We start from the raw sequence: 22,116 nt of genomic DNA, 5'->3' as shown, positions 1-22,116 counted from the left end.
TAGTTTTGGGTTTTACATTTAAGCCTTTAATCCATCTTGAGCTAATTTTTGTATAAGGTGTAAGGAAGTTGTGCAGTTTCAATTCTCTGCATATGGCTAGCCTGTTCTCCCAGCACCATCGATTAAATAGGGAGTCCTTTCCTCATTGCTTCTTTTTGTCAGGTTGGTCGAAGACTAGATGATTATAGATGTGCGGTCTTATTTCTGAGTTCTCTATTCTGTTCCATTGGTCTGTGTGTCTGTTTTTGTACCAGTACCATGCTGTTTTGGTTACTGTAGCCTTGTAGTGTAGTTTGAAGTCAGGTAGTGTGATTCCTCCAGCTTTGTTCTTTTCTGCTTAGGATGTCTTGGCTACACAAACTCTTTTTTGGTTCCATATGAATTTTAAAATAGTTTTTTCTAATTCTGTGAAGAATGTCAATGAGTTTAATGGGAATAGCATTGAATCTGTAAATTACTTTGGGCAGTATGGCCATTTTCACGATATTGATTCTTACTATCCATGAACATGGAATGTTTTTTCATTTGTTTGTGCCTTCTCTAATTTCCTTGAGCAGTGGTTTGTAGTTCTCCTTGAAGAAGTCCTTCACTTTTTTTGTTAGCTGTATTCCTAGGTATCTTATTCTCTTTCTAGCAATTGTGAATGGGAATTTATTCATGATTTGACTTTCTGCTTGTCTGTTGTTGGTGTACAGGAATGCTTGTGACTTTTGCTTATTGATTTTGTATCCTGAGACTGCCAAAGTTGCTTATAAGCTTAAAAAGCTTTTGGGTTGAGATAATGGGGTTTTCTAGATATAGGATCATATCATCTGCAAACAAAGACAAAGACAATTTGACTTCCTCTTTTCCTATTTGAATACCACCCCCCCCCCTCCCCCCGCCTTTTTTTCTCTTCCCTGATTGCTCTGGCCAGAACTTCCAATACTATGTTGAATAGAAGTGGTGAGAGAGGACATTTTTGTCTTATACTGGTTTTCAAGGGGAATGCATCCAGCTTTTGCCCATTCAGTATGACATTGGCCATGGGTTTCTCATAAATGGCTCTTATTTTTTTGATGTATGCTCCTTCAATTCCTAGTTTATTGAGAGGAGTTTTTAACATAAAGGAATGTTGAATTTTATTGAAGGCCTTTTGGCACCTATTGAGATAATCATGTGGTTTTTGTCTTTAGTTCTGATGATATAATGAATTACATTTATTGATTTGCATATGTTGAACCAGACTTGCATCCTGGGGATGAAGCCAACTTGATTGTGATGGATAAGCTTTTTGATGTGTTGCTGGATTTGGTTTGCCAGTATTTTATTGAGAATTTTTGCATTGATGTTCATCAGGGATATTGGCCTGAAGTTTTTTGTTGTTGTTTCTTTGCCAGGTTTTGGTATCAGGATGATGCTGGCCTCATAAAATGGTTAGGGAGAAGTCCCTCCTTTTCAGTTGTTTGGACTATTTTCCAAAGAAAGGGTATCAGCTCCTCTTTGTTCTTCTGGTAGAATTCAGCTGTAAATCTGTCTGGTCCTGTGCTGCTTTTGGTTGATAGGCTGTTCATTACTGCCTCAATTTCAGAACTTGTTATTGGTCTATTCAGGGATTCAACTTCTTCCTGGTTCAGTCTTGGGAGGGCATATGTTTACAGGAATTTATCCATTTCTTCTAGATTTTCCAAGTGATTTGCACAGAGGTGTTTATAGTATTCTCTGATGGTTGTTTGTATTTCTGTGGGGTCAGTGGTGATACCCCTTTATCATTTTTTATTGTGTCTATTTGATTCTTCTCTCTTCTTTATTATTCTATTTAGTTAGTAGTCTATCTGTTTTATTAATCTTTTCAAAAAGCTAGCTCCTGGATTCATTGATTTTTTTGAAGGGTTTTTCTTGTTTGTATCACCTTTAGTTTCACTCTGATCTTGGCTTTTTCTTGTCTTCTGCTAGCTTTGGGGTTTGTTTGCTCTTGGTTCTCTAGTTCCTTTAGTTATGATGTTAGGATGTCAATTTTGGATCTTTCTAGCTCTTTGATGTGAGCGTTTAGCACTATAAATTTCCCTCTTACTACTGCTTTAGCTGCATCCCAGAGATTCTAGTGTGTTAGCTCGTTGTTCTTATTAGTTTCTAAGAACTTCTTGATTTCTGCCTTAATTTAATTATTTACCCAGGAGTCATTCAAGAGCAGGTTGCTCAATTTCCATGTAGTTGTGTGGTTTTGAGTGTTTCTTAATATTGAGTTCTAATTTGATTGTATTTTGTTCTGAGAGACTGTTATGATTTCAGTTCTTTTGCATTTGCTGAGGAGTGATTTACTTCCAATTATGTGCAGTTTTAGAGTAAGTGCCTTGTGGCACTGAGAAGAATGTATATTCTGTTGTTTTGGGGTGGAGAGTTCTGTAGATATCTGTCAGGTCCGCTTGATCCAGAGCTGAGTTCAACTTCAGGATATTTTTGTTAATATTCTGTCTCTATCATCTGGCTAATATTGACAGTGGGGTGTTAAAATCTCCCACTATTATTGTGTGGGAGTCTAAGTCACTTTGTAGGTCTCTAAGAACTTGTTTTATGAATCTGGGTGCTCCTGTATTGGGTGCATATATATTTAGGACAGTTAGCTCTTCTTGTTGAATTGATTACTTTACGATTATGTAATGCCCTTCTTTGTCTTTTTTGATCTTTGTTGGTTTAAAGTTTGTTTTATCAGAAACTAGGATTTCAACCTCTGCTTTTTTCTGTTTTCAATTTGCTTGGTAAATTTTCCTCCATCCCTTTGAGTCTATATATGTCTTTGCATGTGAGAAGGGTCTCTTGAATGCAGCTCACTAATGGATGTTGGCTCTTTATCCAGCTTACCATTCTGTGTCTTTTATATGGGGCCTTTAGGCCATTTACATTTAACGTTAGTATAGTTATATGTGAATTTGATCCTGTCATCATGATGCTAGCTGGTTATTTTGCAGACTGATTTATATAGTTGCTTCATAGTGTTGTTGGTTTGTGTACTTCAGCGTGTTTTTTGTAGTGACTGGTAACCATTTTTCCTTTCCATATTTAGTGCTTCCTTCAGGAGCTCTTGCAAGGCAGGCCTGGTGGTGATGAATTCCCTCAGCATTTGCTTGTCTGAAAAAAAAATCTAATTTCTCCTTCGCTTATGATGTTTAGTTTGGCTGGATATGAAATTCTAGACTGAAAATTTTTTTCTTTAAGAATGTTAAATATTGGGCCAGCATGATGGCTCATGCCTGTAATCCCAGCACTTTGGGAGGCCAAGGAGGGTGGATCACCTGAGGTCAGGAGTTCGAGACCAGGCTGGCCAACATGGCAAAACCCCGTCTCTACTAAAAATACAAAAATTAGCTGGGTGTGGTGGGGAGCGCCTCTAATCCCAGCTACTCAGGAGGCTGAGGCAGGAGAATCACTTGAGCCTGGGAGGCGGAGGTGGTAGTAAGTCAAGATCACACCAGTACACTCCACCTTGGGTGACAGAGCAGGACTCCATCTCAAAAAAAAAAAAACAAAACAAAACAGAATGTTAAATATTGTTCCCAATCTCTTCTGGTTTTTAGGGTTTCTGCTGAGAGGTCTGCTGTTAGTCTGATGGGCTTCCCTTTGTAGGTGGCCTGGCCTTTCTCTCTGGCTGCCCTTAACATTGTCTTCTTCACTTTGACCTTGGGGAATCTGATGATTATGTGTCTTGGGGTTGATCTTCTCATGGAGTATCTTACGGGGGTTCTCTGGATTTCCTGAATTTGAATGTTGACCTTTCTTGCTAGGTTGAGGAAGTTCTCCTGGATGATATCCTGAAGTGTGTTTTCCAACTCAGTTCTTTCTCCCCATTTATTTCAGGTACCCCAATCAGTCATAGGTTCAATCTTACATAATCTCATAGTTCTCATAGGTTTTGTTTGTTTCTTTTTTCTCTAATCTTGTCTGCCTGCCTTATTTCAGCAAGATAGTCTTCAAGCTCTGATATCCTTTCTTCCACTTGGTCTGTTTGGATATTGATACTTGTGATTGCATTGTGAAGTTCTTGTGTTGTGTTTTACAGCTCCATCAGTTCATTTATGTTCCTCTCTAAACTGGTTATTCTGGTTAACAGCTCCTGTAATATTTTATCATGGTTCTTAGCTTCTTTGCAATGTGTTAGAATATACTCCTTTAGCTCAGTGAAGTTCATTATTATGTATCTTCTGAATCCTATTTCTGTCAATTCATCCATCTCAGCCTCATCCCAGTTCTGTGCCCTTGCTGAAGATGTGTTGTGATCATTTGCAGCTGAAGAGGCACTCTGGCTTTTTGAGTTTTCAGTGTTTTTGCGTTGATTCTTTCTCATCTTCAAGGGTTTATCTACCTTTGATCTTTGAATCTGCTGACCTTTGGATGGGGTTTTTGTGGTCTTTTTTTATTGATGCTGTTGTTGCTTTCTGTTTGTTCTTTTAGCAGTAAGGCCCCTTTTCCGTAGGGCTGCTGTGGTTTCCTGGGGGCCTACTCCAGACCCTGTTCACCTGGGTCCCTCTGACACCTGGAAGTATCACCAGTGGAGGTGGCAGAACAGCAAAGATGGCAGCCTGATCCTTCCACTGGGCATTCTGTCCCAGAGGGGCATTGACCTGATGCCCGCCAGAATGCTCCTGTATGCAGTGCCTGGAGACCCCTGTTGGGAGATCTCACCCAGTCAGGGGAAATAGGATAAGGGACCCACTTAAATAAGCAGGAATTTCCCTTGTCCAGACTACCCAGACTCCTCAGAGCTTGCCATCAGAAAAGGGTAAGATTGCAGTCCATGATACTGCGGCTGCCCCTCCTCCTAGGGGCTCCTCTCAGGGAAATTAGAGATCTGTCCATAAACCCCTGGCTGGGGGTGCTGAAAATCCCTCAGGTAGGCCCTGCCTGGCAAGAAGGAATGTGTCAGGGTCTCGCTTAAATAAGCAGTCTGGCCACAAACTGTCACAGTGGCTGTGCTGTGCTGTGGGGAATTACTCCTGGTCCAAACCACTCAGTCTTGCTGGCACCAGCAGCAGGGGAAAATGGCCAACTGGAGCCACAGTGGTGGTGGGCACCCCTCCCTCCCGGGACCTGGTCTTCTTAGGCAGTCTCCAGCCTGCCCCGCTGGCCAGCAGGGAGTCCAATGTAAGGAAATCAATTTCCACTAAAAGTTGTATTGCAGCTGATACACTTTTTATCTTTTTGGATATTTTTTCCTCTATGGAGTCTATCTTGGATAACTTTTTTCTTTTCTTTTTTTAAAGAGATAGGGTCTTGCTCTGTTTCTCAAGGCAATCATGGCTCACTGCAGTCTTGAACTCCTGAATCACTGTCTTGGATAATTTCTAATGTTATGATTTTGAATTCATTAATCTTTTTTTCTGGAATGTCTAATATTTCATTAATTTTAACTTCTAAAAAATCTCAGACATTGTAGTCCTCTGTTTTTAATATTTTTCATATCTTTGCTTAACATTTAAAAATATAGAGTACAGTTATAATAACCATTTTAATGTCTTTCTCTTTTAATTATAACATTTGTGTAAGTTCTGCATTCGTTTCAACTTATTGATTCAGCTTCTTCTTATGTCTTATTTTTTTCCTTCTTTATATGGCTGGTAATATTTCATTAGATGCCAGACATTGTAAGTGTTAGGTGCTGGGTATTGTGTATTTCTGTAAACCTCCTTGAGTTTTTTTTGTTGTTGTTGTTGTTAAAGTTATGTTGTTCTTTTCTTAAAATTCTGTGCTTTTATAATCATTCTCAATCATTTCTTATGTGGGATACAGTCAAATTACATGGGAACATTTTGATCCTTTCAGGTTTTACATTATGAATTGTTAGGTGGGTCTGGAGCAGTTTAGTTCTGCTCCCTGTGTGAGTGCCAAGAACTGTGTCCTCTTATTCTTTCAGATGCTTCTTAACCTGGCCTGAAGTTGTTTCCTCACGTGCATGTGTTAATCAATACTCTCTGCTAATCAATACTCAAGGAATATTATTTGCAGATTTCTAGGGTTCTCTCTGTGTGTAGTTCTCTTTTCTCTGGTACTCTTTTCCGTGAACTCCAGCTGTATTGGTATTCCTATACTTTTAGCTCCATTTCTTCAACCCAGGGAGCCAGCCAACCTCTGTCTTAGTAATTTCATATGCCATGACCTGAACACTCTCACTGAGACAGAAAGCTGGGGGAATTATAGGGCTAACTTTTTTTTGTTGTTATTTTTCAGAGATCACAGCCCTTTTTTGTATTATAGCCAGTGTCTTTAAAACCATTGCTTCATGTGCTTCATCTGTTTTGCTTTTTATGGCTTTTGTTTCAAGTGACAGGGTATATTGGTCCCTACCACTTGGCCAGGGGTGACATAACACTATTCTCGTATGCTTTCACAAGACCCGTAAGAAATCTGTTACGTACATAATTTGTTTGGACCCCAAAACCTGACTTATTCAAAGCAGTATGATGCTTAACTGCTTTTTCATCAAATCTTGAGCCTTCATCCCCTATTATTATTCTCTTTCCATTTCAAATCTTGTGATTAGTCTCCTTAAGAGAAAAGATGATAATAAATGTGTCAGTAGTTTTATAATTTCTCTGAATCTATAAAAACTCTACTTTTCCCAAGCTGTAAAAATTTGTATTTTTCATTCTTGTTTTTGCTTCCAAGTGAAAGGTCATGGAAGAAAATACAGAGAGATATATACACATTTCTGCCTCTCTCTAGTACTTTTTGGCATATCTCAGCTCCTTTTCATCAGTTTTGCATATTTATTCTTTGTCTTTGTTTTTATCTTTTCTACTGCTTATTTTTAAATTGATGTTTGTTGAAGAGCTGGGTTATTAACTGTTTCTATAGTCTTCCTAGTATAGATTCACTGGGATTAGAGGACTAGAATTTCATTTTTGGAGTTTCCCTTTAAGCTTATGCTATATTTTCATTTAGATATGCAATTATCAGCAAGACAATTAAAGTTATGTTGTTCTTTTCTTAAAAGTATGTGCTTTTACAATCATTCTCAATCATTTTCTTATTCCACTTATTTTATATTATATTAGAGAAGCATCTTCCAGCTTTTTTGTGTTTCAGTATTTATATATTACTGTGGCAACATATTTTATATTATCTCTTTTTTTAAACCTATCAGTCTCCATCATTTTCTCTCTCAAGTTTAAATATCTTATAATAGGTATAATTTTTCTTTAAGTAAGGCAGTATTCTGTCACCATCTTCTATTTTCACCTATCTCATTTGATTAGCATTGTAGAGGGAGTCATTACTTATCAAAAATACACTTGTGTCTAGTATAAGGTCCTCTTATTTGGCAACCATCATCAACATTAATTTCAATTAAAATATTTTTAAGAGAAAATAACTCACGCAGGTCCGTAGTTGCATACAAATATTGCAGTTGAAGCTCCCCCAAGGTTAGGACACATTGCAACTGCACAACTGACATAAAATGAATTGGCCCAAACTAACTATAAAGAAAAGGAATGTCAAGATAAAATATGGAAAACAATTCTATGCAAACAATGCATTTAGAGAATTGGTATAATCTTTGTCATGCTACAAAAAATAATGTACATAAATATTTATTAGTTACATATTTTTTCTAATGTTTATATTTATATTAAAATTCTTATATTGTTATGGCTGATTTTATGAGAGCTACCAAGCTAGTTTTTCCTTACTGGTAATTCTCATAAATCAAAAGGATAATATAATATATAACCAAATTCATAATATACAGCCAAAATAATTTCTTCTAGATTATTTATGAAATACATTTTAATTCTATCCCTGGGAATATCATACAAACAATATGAAAATCAGACTATAAATGAAAACAATAACTTACATTTATTTGTTTTTTCAGAAAAATTTTACCAATTACATCTTAAATTTTGCAATCTTAACCATATTCTTACCTTTGTCAAGTCACAAGACGTAGGTAGGAATGAAAAACATATTGAGTTGATTTTCAAAGATGCCTGCTGTAAGGATGGTGAATCTTTATTTTTATCTAGTTGCAAAGAATAGCAAAGTTATTCAAAAGGAAGAAGACTTCTATGGAAAACTAGTTATAGGAGATAGGTAAAGAGGTGAGGAACATTACTAGTTTTTGTGACAGTGGTAGAATAAAATTTTTTCATTTTCCAAATAAACAAAAAAGGGAAAAAAATACTGGTTTACTCCATTTGAAAAATAATTCAAGGAATTTAGACACAGAATAAATTTTAACACAAATTTCTGATCTCATTTATTTTACAACTTTATTAGCAAAATGTACTAAGCTATTTCGTAAATTGATGTATCAATTGTTTTCTATAGGCTTGTCCTAGCCAGAGTCAATAGTTTTACAAAATATATTTTACCAGCTTTTCGTTTGCCTGAGAGGCAGCAAAAGTGCAAGAAAAACCAAAGTGAACTGAGAACTTAAAAATGAGATTTGGGAGGCTGAGGCGGGCGGATTGCGAGGTCAGGAGTTCGAGGTCAGCCTGGCCAACATGGCAAAACCCCGTTTCTACTAAAAATACAAAAACTAGCTGAGCGTGGTGGCATGTGCCTGTAATCCTAGCTACTCAGGAGGCTGAGGCAGGAGAATTGCTTGAACTCAGGAAGTGGAGGTTGCAGTGAGTTGAGATCACGCCACTGTACTCCAGTCTGGGTTACAGGGCGAGACTCTGTCTCAAAAAAAAAAAAAAAAAAAAAAAAAAAGAGTTTTGCTTTTAGCCATCTTTGTGGTTTTGGTGAGTAAGTGACAGATCAATTCTGAGGTAGTTTCTCACTTAATGAAATGAGATAAAGTGAGATGATTAAAAGAGCATTTTTCCTTTTGAATGTTTTAAACAATTAACCAAAAATACAACTAAAATATATATATTTCCAAAAAATCATGTTTAACAATTTGGCTTATGAATAACTACATCATTAAATTTTATCTAAATTGTGACTTTTTGGGGCTTTTGGAATCGTGAGAATAAATATTCACTATGTAGGTTTACGATGTATTGCTTTCATTAAAGAAACTAGATGTAATATTAATATGAACATTGGATGTAACTCTAATATGAATATCAGTAGGTGATAAGTGCAAGAAAATTTTCCCTTATTTTGTTTAGAACATTAAGCAAGATATAGTTGTTGATTTTATAAGAATATAACCATTCCTAATTATTTAACCTTGTGTGTAAACTAGCCAATAAAGAGTAAGCTCCCCTTCCTGATTTAGTAATACGAAGGGAGAAGGGGCATTTGAGAACCAGCTTTTTTTGTTTTGTTTTGTTTTGTTTGTTTTTTTACTTTACAGCAAAAGAGAAGACAAAGGATATATAAAAGCTATGACTCAGCCTTGATATCATCTTAGGGATATTGCATCTTTTTGTTAGTCAGGACATCTGACACCTGATTCATTCTCTCAATTTTCCCTTAGTATCCAAACCATATACTTTACCAACATCTTTCCTGATGTCCTGGAGAGTGTCTAGACTTAGAACAACCTGTTGTTGAACGAAGAGTGAACATAAAGGGAACATGGAAGTTGCTATTATTTGTTCACTGCACCTCTGATAAGAACGAGTTGCTTTAAGACCCTATATATTAATTCAACTTATACAAATGGGTAAGTCTAGAGAAGAAGGTTAGCTCTTTATATTGCTTAAACAGGCTTTCCTAGGGGCTCAGTACCATGTCTAGGATTAAAGTATGGCCCAAAAGGTGAATTTTAGACACATTTACACTTCTATCTGAAATAATTTTAAAAATTGAGAAAATGATAGGAAGTAATGGTTTTCAAGACATTAGGCAACACAACATAATACCCCTGAGATTTGCAGAAAAAAAAAGATAGAAACTGTATAATTGTCCTGGTTTATTGCCTGGAGACGGTTTCTAGATTATGGCTCAGGAGAAGTTTGATACAGTCTCATAGTTATGGGAGTCTGATTGAGAGTCTTGGGGAGACCACGGACACAGAAGTTTAGATGGCATAGTACTGAAGAGGTGAGAATTGTACAGTGACACACTAGGACAATGTGCAGAGGGTCCTCATCATCTATTCAGCAAAGTACTAATCAAAACATGTATGTGAAGAAACTAGTCTGACCCATTTTCAAGAACTAGAGGAAATAATACCACGGTTTACACAAAGCCAGAAATTGGACCTATTCCCACTTTCCAAATTGGACAACTTCATAATTATCAGGGTATTAGGTAGAGTGTGCAGAAGAATCTTGCCTCTGTAGTGAGAGATCATTATCAGCTCTGGACTAAACGCTACTTTTATTCTACCTAACATATTTTAAAAGCAGGAACAAAGAGGATCAAATAAATTGCAGGTAACTTAGCTGTACCCAAAAAGACAGCTCAAGAATATTTATAGTATACAGATGAACCCAGCACTCAACAAGGCAAAAATGTACAAATTGCGAATATAATAAAATTTACCCAACATGATATGATGGAAGAAAATTTGATTCATAATGAAGAGAAAAATCAATCTATTGAAACTAACACAGAGCTAACATAGATACTAGAGCTATCAGGGAAAATATTAATTATTACAACTCTATCTCATATGCTTAAAAAGCTAGATGAAAGAGAAAACATATTAGGTATATTCATTGAAGATGTAAAAATATTAAACTTGTAGAGATACAAACTTTAAGGTGCAAGATTGAAAACAAACTGAATGGAATTAACAGGAGACTAAACATTACAGAAGACTAGATTAGCAAACTTAAAGATGTAGGAATAAAATTACTTGAAATTAATCACAGAGAGAAGAAAACCAAGAAAAAAGACAAGAGCATCAATTTATGTGGGGAAAACTTCAAGTGGCTTTCTACATGAGTAACTTGAAGAGAACTTCCCACTTCCAGGGAAGGGAAGAGAGAGAGTGAGAGAAAGAAGTATTTCCAGAAACAATGGCCACCATTCTTCTAAATTTGATTTAAGTTATAGACTTACAACTTCAAAAAGGCCAGTGAACTGCAGCACAAGAAACATACAGAAAACTTTGGTATATTATTATTAAATTGCTCAAGACCTATGATAAAGGAAAAAATGTAAAGGCAGCCAGAAAAATAAAGGCACTTTACATACAGAGAAATAAATTCTGGCAAATAAAATATGCACAAATAAGAACTAATCAATAAAGATGTCAAATATTTACCTGTGTATAATGGCCACAGACTCTGGAGCATGATAGACTATCAAAGTCATAAAATTGGGTTTCATTATACCAAGCCGTAATGGCATGTCTTGGTGTGAATGACTTTATTCCACCTAACCAGATATTTTCTCCAACATATTCAAAAGCTGCATAGCATTTATATGATTAATCCAAACAGTCGTTATGTTCAAATTTGCACTGGTTTGCCCATGCTTTAGCCATCTTTGCTAAACCTTTATCCCAAATCTGAAAGATAAAAATAATTTAAATGGAATTGTGCATAAGTATTTGCATTAAATTATTCTAATGATTGTAATCAATTAAGTTTTGCTTAAATTTATTATTTTAATAAGATGTAGTTTTTCTTTGGTATTTATTATGTTCATAGTTAGTCATTTCTTTTTAGTTCTACTTCAGAAATACTTATTTATACTCACTCTATGACAGTTCATTGTTATATTACCAGTACTTAGCAGATGGCCTGGTACACTAGAGTCACTAAACAAATAAATCGGAATGTGATTAAAATAAGCCAGAATTCAAAGTCTAGTAATTCAGAAGGTCATGTTAATTTATTACAATTAAAGGATGAATACTCATTGATAATTAAAAGGGGCAAAAAACTAGGAATAGAAAGAAAAAATCCCCTTAATTTGATAAAGATAATCTACAAACAAACAGACAAAAATCTTATCAAATGGTGAAATACTAAAACTTTCCCTCAAGATTAGGAATGAAACAAGATATCTGCCCTCATTATTTCTATTCATTATTGTACAAGAAGTTAGGTAGTATAATAAAATACATGAGTTGTAAATACATAAGACAAAATATATAAAATGTATAAGGATTGGGATCTATCATTATTCACAGATTACATGACTGGATACATAAAAATTTAAATTAATACATAAACAATACTATAAAAATAAATGAAGTTATGAAAGTTGAAAGATACAAGGAAAATATGCAAAAATCTATTATATATCTATGTATATTCTACAAATGAATAGCTGCAAAACATTCAATATGTATAAATAAATTTAATAAGTGATATACAAGTTCTCTCTGCTGAAAACTGCAAAAACGTAACTGAAAAAAATTGTAAAAGACTTAAATAAATGGAGAGATATAAAATGTTCATGGACCAGAATATTCTGTATTGCAAAAGAATATTGATTATGACATATAATTTTATTTCTAATTAAACTCCAAGTAGCTTTTTTGGGGTGGAAATTGATTACAAAATTTATGTGGAAATGCAATGTTCCAAGTAAAGCTCAGACAATCTTTTAAATGTAGAATAAAATTGGAGACTTTCTCTACCAGATATCAATATTTATCATAAAGCTACATTAAGATATTGTCATATTGACACAAGGGTAGACAAATAGCTCAATGGAACAGAACAGAGTCCAGAAACAACTCATGACAAAAGCAACAGTCTTAATGTAGGTATAATTGCCAAGGTTATTTTTAAACATCTTTTTATTTTTAACTGATTATAAATTCACAAGAAGTTACAAAAATAATACACAGGGGTCCTGTGTAGACTTCACCTACTTTTCCCAATGGTAATGTTTTTTGTAAAAATAGTATGATATCAAAATAAGAAATTGACATTGATATTATCTACAGACCTTTTACAGATTTCAACAGTTTTACATGCATTTATTTTTGTATATGTGTAGGTTTATGTGATTTTATCACATGTAAAAATTGAAGTAATCACTCCCACAATATCTAGATACAGCACTGTTTCAACACCACAAGGATCCTTCATGCTAACCCATTAAGTCACAACCACTCACTACCCACACTATCTTTAACCCCTGGCGATCACCAATCTGTTCTTCAGTTCTGTAATTTTGTTATTTCAAGAATGTTGTATAAATAGGTGGCCAGGCGTGGTGACTCATGCCTGTAATCCCAGCACTTTGGGAGGCCAAGGCGGGTGGATCACCTGAGGTCAGGAGATCCAGCCTGGCCAACAGGGTGAAACCCCATCGCTACTAAAAATACAAAAATCAGCCAGGTGTGGTGGCGGGTGCTTGTAATCCCAACTACTCAGGAGGATGAGTAGGAGAATCGCTTGAACCTAGGAGGCGGAGGTTGCAGTGAGCCAAGACCGTGCCATTGCCCTCCAGTCTGGGTGACAGAGACTCCGTCTCAAAAAAAAAAAAAAAAAAAAAAAGAGGCCGGGCGCGGTGGCTCACGCCTGTAATCCCAACACTTTGGGCGGCAGATGCGGGCGGATCACGAGATCAGGAGACCGTGACCGTCCTGGCTAACACGGTGAAACCGCGTCTCCACTAAAAATACAAAAAATTCTCCGGGCGTGGTGGCGGGCGCCTGTAGTCTCAGTTACTCCGGAGGCTGAGGCAGGAGAATGACGTGAACCCGGGAGGCGGAGCTTGCAGTGAGCCGAGACAGCGCCACTGCATTCCAGCCTGGGCGACACAGCGAGACTCTGTTTCAAAGAAAAAAAAGAAAAAGAAAAAAAGAATGTTATATAAATAGAATCCTACTCTATGTATCCATTTTGAGATTGGCTTCTCTTCACTCAGCATAATGCCTTTGAGAGCCATGGGGATGTTCCATGTGTTGATAGTTTGTTCCATTTAATGACCAAGTCATATTCCATGGTATAGATGTACCACAGTTTAACTTTCATCTATTGATGGAAATTTGGATGTTTACAAGTTTGAGCTATTACAAACATGTATAGAGTCACTAAACTCCTGTTTCTCAAGAGCATTGAATCGGGAGTATCCATAAATATTTGTGAGCAGGTTTTTATGTAGCAATGTTTTCCTTTTTCTAGGAAAAAAGAAAAAGGAAAAAGTGCCCAGAAGTGCAATTGCAAGTCTAAGTCATATGTAAGTGTATGTTTAGGTGTTTTTTTTTTTTTGTAAGAAACTGCCAAACTATTTCCTAGAGTGGCTATACCATTTTGCATTCCCACCAGAAGAGTATGACTGATCAATTTTCTCCATATCTTCGCCAGTACTTGGTATTGTCATTATTTTTTATTTTTGCTTTCCTAATTGGTGTGTAGTGATATGTCCTTGTGGTTTTAATTTGCATTTCACTAATGGCTAATGATGTTTAGCATGTTTTCATGTCCTTATTTTCCATCTGTGTATCTCTGTGGCTAAATGTCAGTCTTCTGTTCATTTTCTAATTGAATTTTTTTCTTTTTTATTTTTACTGTTGAGTTTTGAGACTTCTTTCTCTAGATAGGAGTTCTTTCTTAAATATATGGTTTGAATATATTTTCTCCTAGTTTGTAGTTTGTCCTCTCATCTTCCTAACAGGGTACTTTAGAAAGTAGAAGTTTCTTATTTTGATGAGGTCAAATTTGTTGACTTTTTAAAAATAGTTTTCAGTTTTGATAAAAATCAAAATAATTCATTATATTAGGAAGTTTCATCTAGCCCTGTCCTGAGGATTTTCTCCTGTTTTTCTTCTAATAGTTTTATTTAAATTTATGATTCATTTTGGGTTAATTTTTGCTCTTTAGGTCAAAGTTTTTTCTTTTCTTATAGGCATTAAATGGTGTTTCAACACCATTTGTTGAATAGACTATCCTTGCTCCACTGAATTACTTTTGCATCTTTGTCAAAAATCTACGCAGAGGAAAATAAGTCGTTTTTTGAAAAAGACACTAGCACACACATGTTTATAGCAGCACAATTTGCAGTTCTAAAAATACGGAAACAGTCTAAATGCCCATCAACCAATAAGTTAATAAAGAAAATGTGGTATGTATATATATATTTATACATATATATTTTATATATGTGTGTGTATAAAATATATACATATAATGGAATACAACTCAGCCATAAAAAGGAACAAAATAATGGCATTTGCAGCAACCTGGATGGAGTTGGAGACCATTATTCTAATTGAAGTAACTCAGGAATGGAAAATGAAACATTGTATGTTCTCACTTCGAAGTGGGAGCTAAGCTATGAGGACATAAGAATGATGGACTTTGGGGACTCATGGGGAAGAGTGGGAGTGGGGTGAGGGATAAAAGACTACACATTGGGCACTGCTTGGGTGATGTGTGCACCAAAATCTCAGAAATCACCAGTAAATAACTTTTCCGCTGGGAGAACTGGCTAGCCATATGCAGAAAATTGAAACTGGACCCCTTCCTTACACCTTATCCAAAAATTAGCTCAAGATGGATTAAAGACTTAAATGTAAAACCCAAAATCATAAAAACCCTAGAAGAAAAATCTAGGCAATACCATTCAGGACATAGGCACGGGCAAATATTTCATGATGAAAACATCAAAAGCAATTGCAACAAAAACAAAAATGGACAAATGGTATCTAATTAAAGAGCTTCTGTACGGCAAAAGAAAGTATCATCAGAGTGAACAGACAACCCACAGAATGGTAGAAAATTTTAGCAATCTGTCCATCTAACCAAGGTCTAATATCCAGAGTCTATAAGGAGATTAAATAAATTTAAAGAACAACCCCATTAAAAAGTGGCCAAAGGACATGAACAGACACTTCTCAAAAGAAGACATACATGTGGCCAAAAAAACAAATGAAAAAAAAGCTCAACATCAGTTAGCATTAGAAAAATGCAATCAAAACCACAACTGGATACCATCTTAGGCCAGTCAGAATGGCAATTATTAAAAAGTCCAGAAACAGGTGCTGGCAGTGTTGCGGGAAAAAAAGGAACATTTTTACATTGTTGGTGGGAGTGTAAATTAGTTTACCCATTGTGGAGGACAGTGTGGCAATTCCTCAAAGATCTAGAGTCAGAAATACCATTTGACCCAGCAATCCCATAACTGGGTATGTACCCAAAGGAATATAGATCATTCTATTATAAACATACATGCACATGTATATTCACTGCACACTGTTCACAATAGCAAAGACATGGAATCAACCCAAATGCCCATCAATGATAGAATGGATAAAGAAAATATGTGCTACAGACACACCATGGAATACTATGCAGCCATAAAAAGGAATGGGATCAAGTCCTTTGCAGGGACATGGATGGAGCTGGAAGCTGTTATCCTCAGCAAACTAATGCAGGAACAGAAAACCAAACACCACATGTTCTCACTTATAAGTGGGAGCTGAACGATGAGAACACATGGACACATAGGGGGATCAACACGCATTGGGGCCTGTAGGCAGAAGGCGGTGGGAGGAGAGAGAGCTTCAGGAAGAATAGCTAATAGATGCTGGGCTTAATACGTGGGTGATTGGTTGATCTGTGCGGCAAACCACCATGGCATATGTTCACCTGTGTAACAAACCTGCACATCCTGCACATGTACCCCAGAACTTAAAAACTGAAAAAAAATAACTTTTCTATGCAACCAAACATCACCTTTTTCCCCAAAACTATTATTAAAAAAAGCCTACAGGAAAAAATGGAAAAAAAATGAAATAAAATGAATTGATGCAGAGTTTTACCAAATGGTTTTCATGACTCTATTGAGATGATCATATAATTTTTCTCATTGAATCTATGAAGAGTGGCAGACTGTAAACAGCAATTAAATTCCCCCAATCCAAGTCAGATTTCTCACAGATTTTTCATTTTCTGGGGAGTTTTCTGTTAATGGTGTTTCCAGTTTTGTTCCTGATTATGTTGATTAATTTTCAAGTCCTAATCCAACTTTTTATTCCTGAGATAAATCCCATGATATAATATTCTTTATATGTGTTGCTGGATTCAATTGATTATAATTTTGTTGAAGATTTTTTGCATCTACATTGAGCTATAATTTTCTAACCTGTAATGTTTTTTCTGGTTTGGTGTCAGGGTAAAAGTTGACTCATAAAGTTCCAAAAGGTTTTCTCTTTCAGTTTCACAAAGAGATTTGTATAAGATTGGTGTTGCTTTTTTCTTAGAATTCACCTGAATTTTCTGTTAAGAATATTTTAAATTACATATTTAATTTATGTAATGGCATAAGACTATTTAGATTGATGAAGATGCAGATGAATGATCTCATTCATACATTGGTTAAATATCCCTGTTAAAAGATTTATATTGGGTTCAAAGGCAATCTCTAACCCTGATTCTTTCATTTGTACAAGACAAAGAAGACAATAGTTGAAAAATAATAATAGAAATCAAAGAAATAAAAATAATAAGCAATACTTTTATTAGGCAAAGTTCAAGGATTTAATGTTACTTTATAAAACACATAGTACAGAATGTAATATTTATGAGACTTTATGTGATAAATAACATGGCACGCATATATGAAATAAAAATTCCAATCTTGAGGTAGGTAGTTTCACTGACGTATACATATGTAAAAAAAATTGTACATTAAAACTAGTGCATTTTATGCACTTATTCACTAGTAATCATTCAATAAACAACATATCAAAATATTGTGTCAATTTTATAAAATGCTGATTTTCAAGACATTTGTCCATTTATTTTCTTTATGTTGTCAAATTTATTAGTATAAAGTTGTTCAAAATATTCTCTATCCATTTAATGTGTGGAGTTTTTTAAAAGTGATTTTCTATTCCTAAAATTGATTTTTGAGTTGTGTCTTTCTTCATTAATCTTTTTTTTACTACTGGCTTATCAATTTTATTAATATATAGTTTTAAACCAACTTTTGATATTATTGATTTTAGTCCTCATACTTTTACTTTCAATTTCATCAAATTATGATCCTCTTTAGCTTTTTAAAAATTTTCTTGTGCTTAATTTAAACTTGTTTCCTACCTTCTTGAGTTGAAAGAATAGGTCTTGATTTTTAACTATTCTTCTTTCCTAAAATATTCATTTAAATCTATATGTATGCTTCCAAACACTTCTTTTGCTATATCCCACAAATTTTGATATGCTGTGTTTCCATTAACATTTGAATCTAAATTATAGTAATCTCTATTATTATTTCTTCTTTAACTTATGGACCATTTAGATATGTGCTGCTTGACTTCACATTTTGGGAGATTTTGCACACTTTATTTCTAGTTTAAGTCTTTTTTTTCAGAAAATATAGAACAAAATTTCAAATACTGTTAATTTATTGAGACTTCTTTTATGGTTCAGCATATTGTTTATATTGATGAATGTAATGAATACTTGATAAAAATTTGTATTTTGCAGTGTGGTATAAATTGTTTAATGTCAATTAGGTAAAATTGATGTTCAAATCTTTTTTATTTTTACTGATTTTTACCTATTTGTTCTCTTACTCACTAAGATTAAAATCTCTATGACTGTTTTGTCTCTTTCTCCCTTTACTTTTGCCAATTTTTGTGTATTAAAATATATTATTACAATTATTTGTATTGAAGATTGCTGTGTCTTTTGTTGAATTGGCCCTTTTATTTTCCTAAATGTCCCCTTTTATTTCTGGTAGTTCTCCTTGTCTTAAAATCTACTTCGGTAGCCATAAATATAGCTACTCTATCTTAATTTTAGAGTTTGCATAATGTATTTTTTCCATCTTTTTACTTTAATCTATTTGTGATATGTTTCTGTTACAAAAGCATTAATCCAATCTGATAATCTTTATTTTTAATTAAAGTATGTAGTAGTCATTTGCATTTAATGTAATTTTAACATGGTTAAGTTTTAGTCTACCATTTGCTATTTTTAATTGATTCCCTCTTTGTTCTTTTGTTCCTTGTTCCTGTTTTCCAAAAATTAATCAAGGACTTTAGTATTCTATTTACTGGATTTTTAGCTCTACTTCTTTGTATATTTTTAATGGTTATTCTAGATATTAAAATATGCATTCTTAACTTCTCACGGTCCATCCAGAAATATTATTGTGATTCTTAACAATATAAGGAACTTTCAGCAGAATAATTCTATTGACACTTCATTTTTTATGCATTGGTTATAATGTGTTTTGTTTCTACATTATTATAAACTCCACAATTCATTGTTATCATATTTTGCTTTAAATAGTCAATAAGCACAAAAGAAATATAAAGAACATTTATTATATTTAACCCCACATTTACTCTTTTTTACCATACAATTTACAATAAAACTCTAAAGGCATCACCCATATTAATACTAATATTAGTATTTCTGAATTCCGTTGAAGATTTATTTCTAGTTAATTTATGCCTTGGACAACCCCAAGCTGGTAAACATTACATATTAAAATATCTTAACAATTCTGCATTAAAGAGATTAGTTTATTCTTGTTTCATTTCTGATACATATTTGAATCTTTCTCCCCCATCAAAATATAATTTTCTTATACGGTAGACTAGTACAGTTTTGAACTTATTTTAATGCCTGAGTTGTGATTTTACAATTACTTTTGTTTTCCACTGGATAGAAAAGAAGAAAGCTGGAATAGATATGAGTTATACTGTATCTACATCTGCATAGTACATAAAATAGACTAATACTATCAACGTTTATGCTCATAATGATGCATTTATAAACAAGAAAAAGTTACAATGCAAGGGAAATTTCCAATCATACAATTCATAGTCAAGTATTTAAAATTTTGTAAATTCTATGGATTATTTTAATAATCCAATGCTTTTTATGCTTATTCTTCAATAGAGTACTGTATTTTTTTCAAATAATACTACATATGAAGTGTTGTTTTGATCTTGGATTCATATGATATAAAAATAAGTAAGAGAACAAGAGAATCTCCATTCCTGGGCTATTTCTTTGGTATCTTGTATCTTAGTTGTGGGGGGTGGAAATTGCTAGCTAAAAAAATGGAAGAAAGGAAACAAAATAATCCTGTGTTCAGTACTTATAACTTTAGTGGTGCAACAAAGCAACTTCCAAACACTGCTCCAGCATCCCCACCTTCCCCGCAAGAGGCAAGGAACAGCTTCAAGTCTTCCTTTCTTGTTCACTCCTATGACTCTGGAGGAGACAGCCCAACCAAGGTGTGAATTTTTTTCTTTTTAACTGCATATATGTAAAGTCCGGATTGAATTAGTACAAGTTAAGTCCGGAAATTTATCACCCAGATACCTCAGGATGAGTCAGGGATTTAAGAGCCCAGCCCTGGTTGTTTCTCACCATGTATTTCATGTCGGCCGCGGGAGGGTTGACTTTGCCACGCCATTCGTTGTGGGCTTCTATGCAGTTGTCTATAAAGTGTGGGTCAGTGATGGATGGGATTTTGGAAGATGTACTGGCTACCAAACACAGACCCAAGATCCATAAACAACTGAATTTATTCTTCGGAGCCATGGAAGGATGTGGAGGATGCCCTGACTGCGCGGACCAGTAACAGCTGGGGCAACCCGATTTCCCCACGCCCCCATACCACGCTCTCCCTTGGCTCCATCCTGCCGCACAGGCTCGGGCCCAGCGCTGGGATGCCCAGCAGGCTGGATCAGCTTGTCAGTGTCGCTGTGGGGAAGAACAGGCAGCAGGGTTCCCCTTCCACAACACTCTGAGCTACAGGGGAAAGCTCTGAGTCGCCCTCTGGTGGAGGGAATTTCAACCATCCAAACTGCTTTCTGTGGATCCAATCTGTAATCTGCAGAGCGCGCCTGGATTGTAATACAGATTGCAATATGCAAGCCACACAAGTTAGGTAAAGAACAAGTGCGGGATGCTGACAATGGGCCAGTCGAGTGCAAAGCACTATATATTCGTTTCTTAGACGCAGCTTCCGTGTATAGATTTTTATTGTTCTAAATAATCTAGAATCATATTGCCACTTCCCTCAGAGATTGGGAATAGAGTAAGAATAGGCAATTCTTACACAGTGACATACAGTGATCCTAAATTATCAACTTGTCAAATATTTAATAATTTCCTTCTGTTTTTTCGTCTGAAGAGACCGAATGCTTAGACAGATAAAAATAGATGCCTGGAAAATGTAGCCAAGTAGTTCCTCTTGACAAAATCTTCCCTTTTTGATAGTTTGGAACAGAGCCACTGTATGGTGACTGGTAGACTCCAAGAGTTGCTTTAATTGATACCTTGAGACTGGGATGGACAGAGTACATTTGATTGTCTATTTTACCTGCAGTGCAATATAAATCAACTTCATTTGGCTTAATGTTTTAAATTCATTACATCAGTTATATTTTCTGTAATAAACCAGCATTTTTCCCCATGACATTAATTTTTTTAGTATTTCTATGTTTCAAATAAATACCTTTACTTAGTAATTTGAGGTTGTTTACAATGCTGTTTAATTCAAGTGAACACGTACTTACATCTGCTGAATGATCCGCCATAGTCAACCTTGACACAAAAAAACAAAAACCAAAACAAACTACTTTGATGCAGCTACTATCTTTTTAAAAATAAAAAGCAGAAAATTAAATTATAAAAAAACGAAAAATGCAAGGCTCCTAATGGAAATTCTACTGGGCAATAGATAATATATTTCTAGTCTACTACCAGCTAATGGAGAATTGCTGTATATACTACTTTCATATCACACACATAGTCCAAACTGAGCTTCTGATATCCCACACCCAAAGACATGAACATATATACGTGTGTGTGTGTGTATATGTGTGCGTGTAGGTATACAGATAAATCAATACAGTTATGTACATCTACATGTGTCTATATATATATGTCTCTTCCTGGATATAAAGATATCTATAGGCATATACACATATACATATACACATATGTATGTGTGTATATACACACATACATTTATATATGTAAAGTTCTCTCTATGTATAAATCTGTTTGTATACACATATATGTGTGTGTATGCCTATAGACATATACACATCTACACAGAGAGAGATACAGATGTCTATAGGCATATATACATATACATATGTTTGTATACAAAGAGAGAGAGAACTTTTAAGGAACTGGCTCACATTACAGTGGGGAGCCACAATAAAAAATCTGAAGTCCTAGGTATGGCCCAAAAGACACTACATAATCTGACCATGGCTAGTTCTCCGGCATTCTCTCCTGGCTTATTCTGCATCAGCCACATCCATCAGCTTGATAAGGATGCCCTCTCCTCAGC

At 35.0% G+C, this 22,116-nt stretch overlaps 2 protein-coding genes across 5 annotated transcripts in view; one reads left to right on the top strand and one right to left on the bottom strand.

Moving 5' to 3' along the window:
- GLIPR1L1 (GLIPR1 like 1) overlaps positions 1–20,733 on the bottom strand; it is a 35,903-nt gene extending 15,170 nt beyond the window's left edge. The window contains 3 exon segments of the mRNA XM_004053591.4: positions 7,351–7,451; positions 11,147–11,392; positions 20,178–20,733. Of these exon segments, the coding sequence (XP_004053639.1) occupies positions 7,351–7,451; positions 11,147–11,392; positions 20,178–20,351 (521 nt within the window). The 5' untranslated portion in view covers positions 20,352–20,733.
- CAPS2 (calcyphosine 2) overlaps positions 1–22,116 on the top strand; it is a 114,744-nt gene that overhangs the window by 35,805 nt on the left and 56,823 nt on the right. The window contains exon 2 of one of the 4 annotated variants that reach the window (XM_063694163.1): positions 13,971–14,025. The exons of the other annotated variants lie outside the window; for them this stretch is intronic. Coding sequence (XP_063550233.1) covers positions 14,024–14,025 — 2 coding nt within the window. The 5' untranslated portion in view covers positions 13,971–14,023. The remainder of the gene's footprint in view (positions 1–13,970; positions 14,026–22,116) is intronic. 4 annotated transcript variants of the gene reach the window in all.

The sequence above is a fragment of the Gorilla gorilla genome, chromosome 10, assembly GCF_029281585.2.
Source record: "Gorilla gorilla gorilla isolate KB3781 chromosome 10, NHGRI_mGorGor1-v2.1_pri, whole genome shotgun sequence".
In the NCBI taxonomy this organism is placed as follows: Eukaryota; Metazoa; Chordata; class Mammalia; order Primates; family Hominidae; genus Gorilla; species Gorilla gorilla.
The sequence above is the reverse complement of the archived record's forward strand: the minus strand, read 5'-3'. Positions and strand labels throughout refer to the sequence as shown.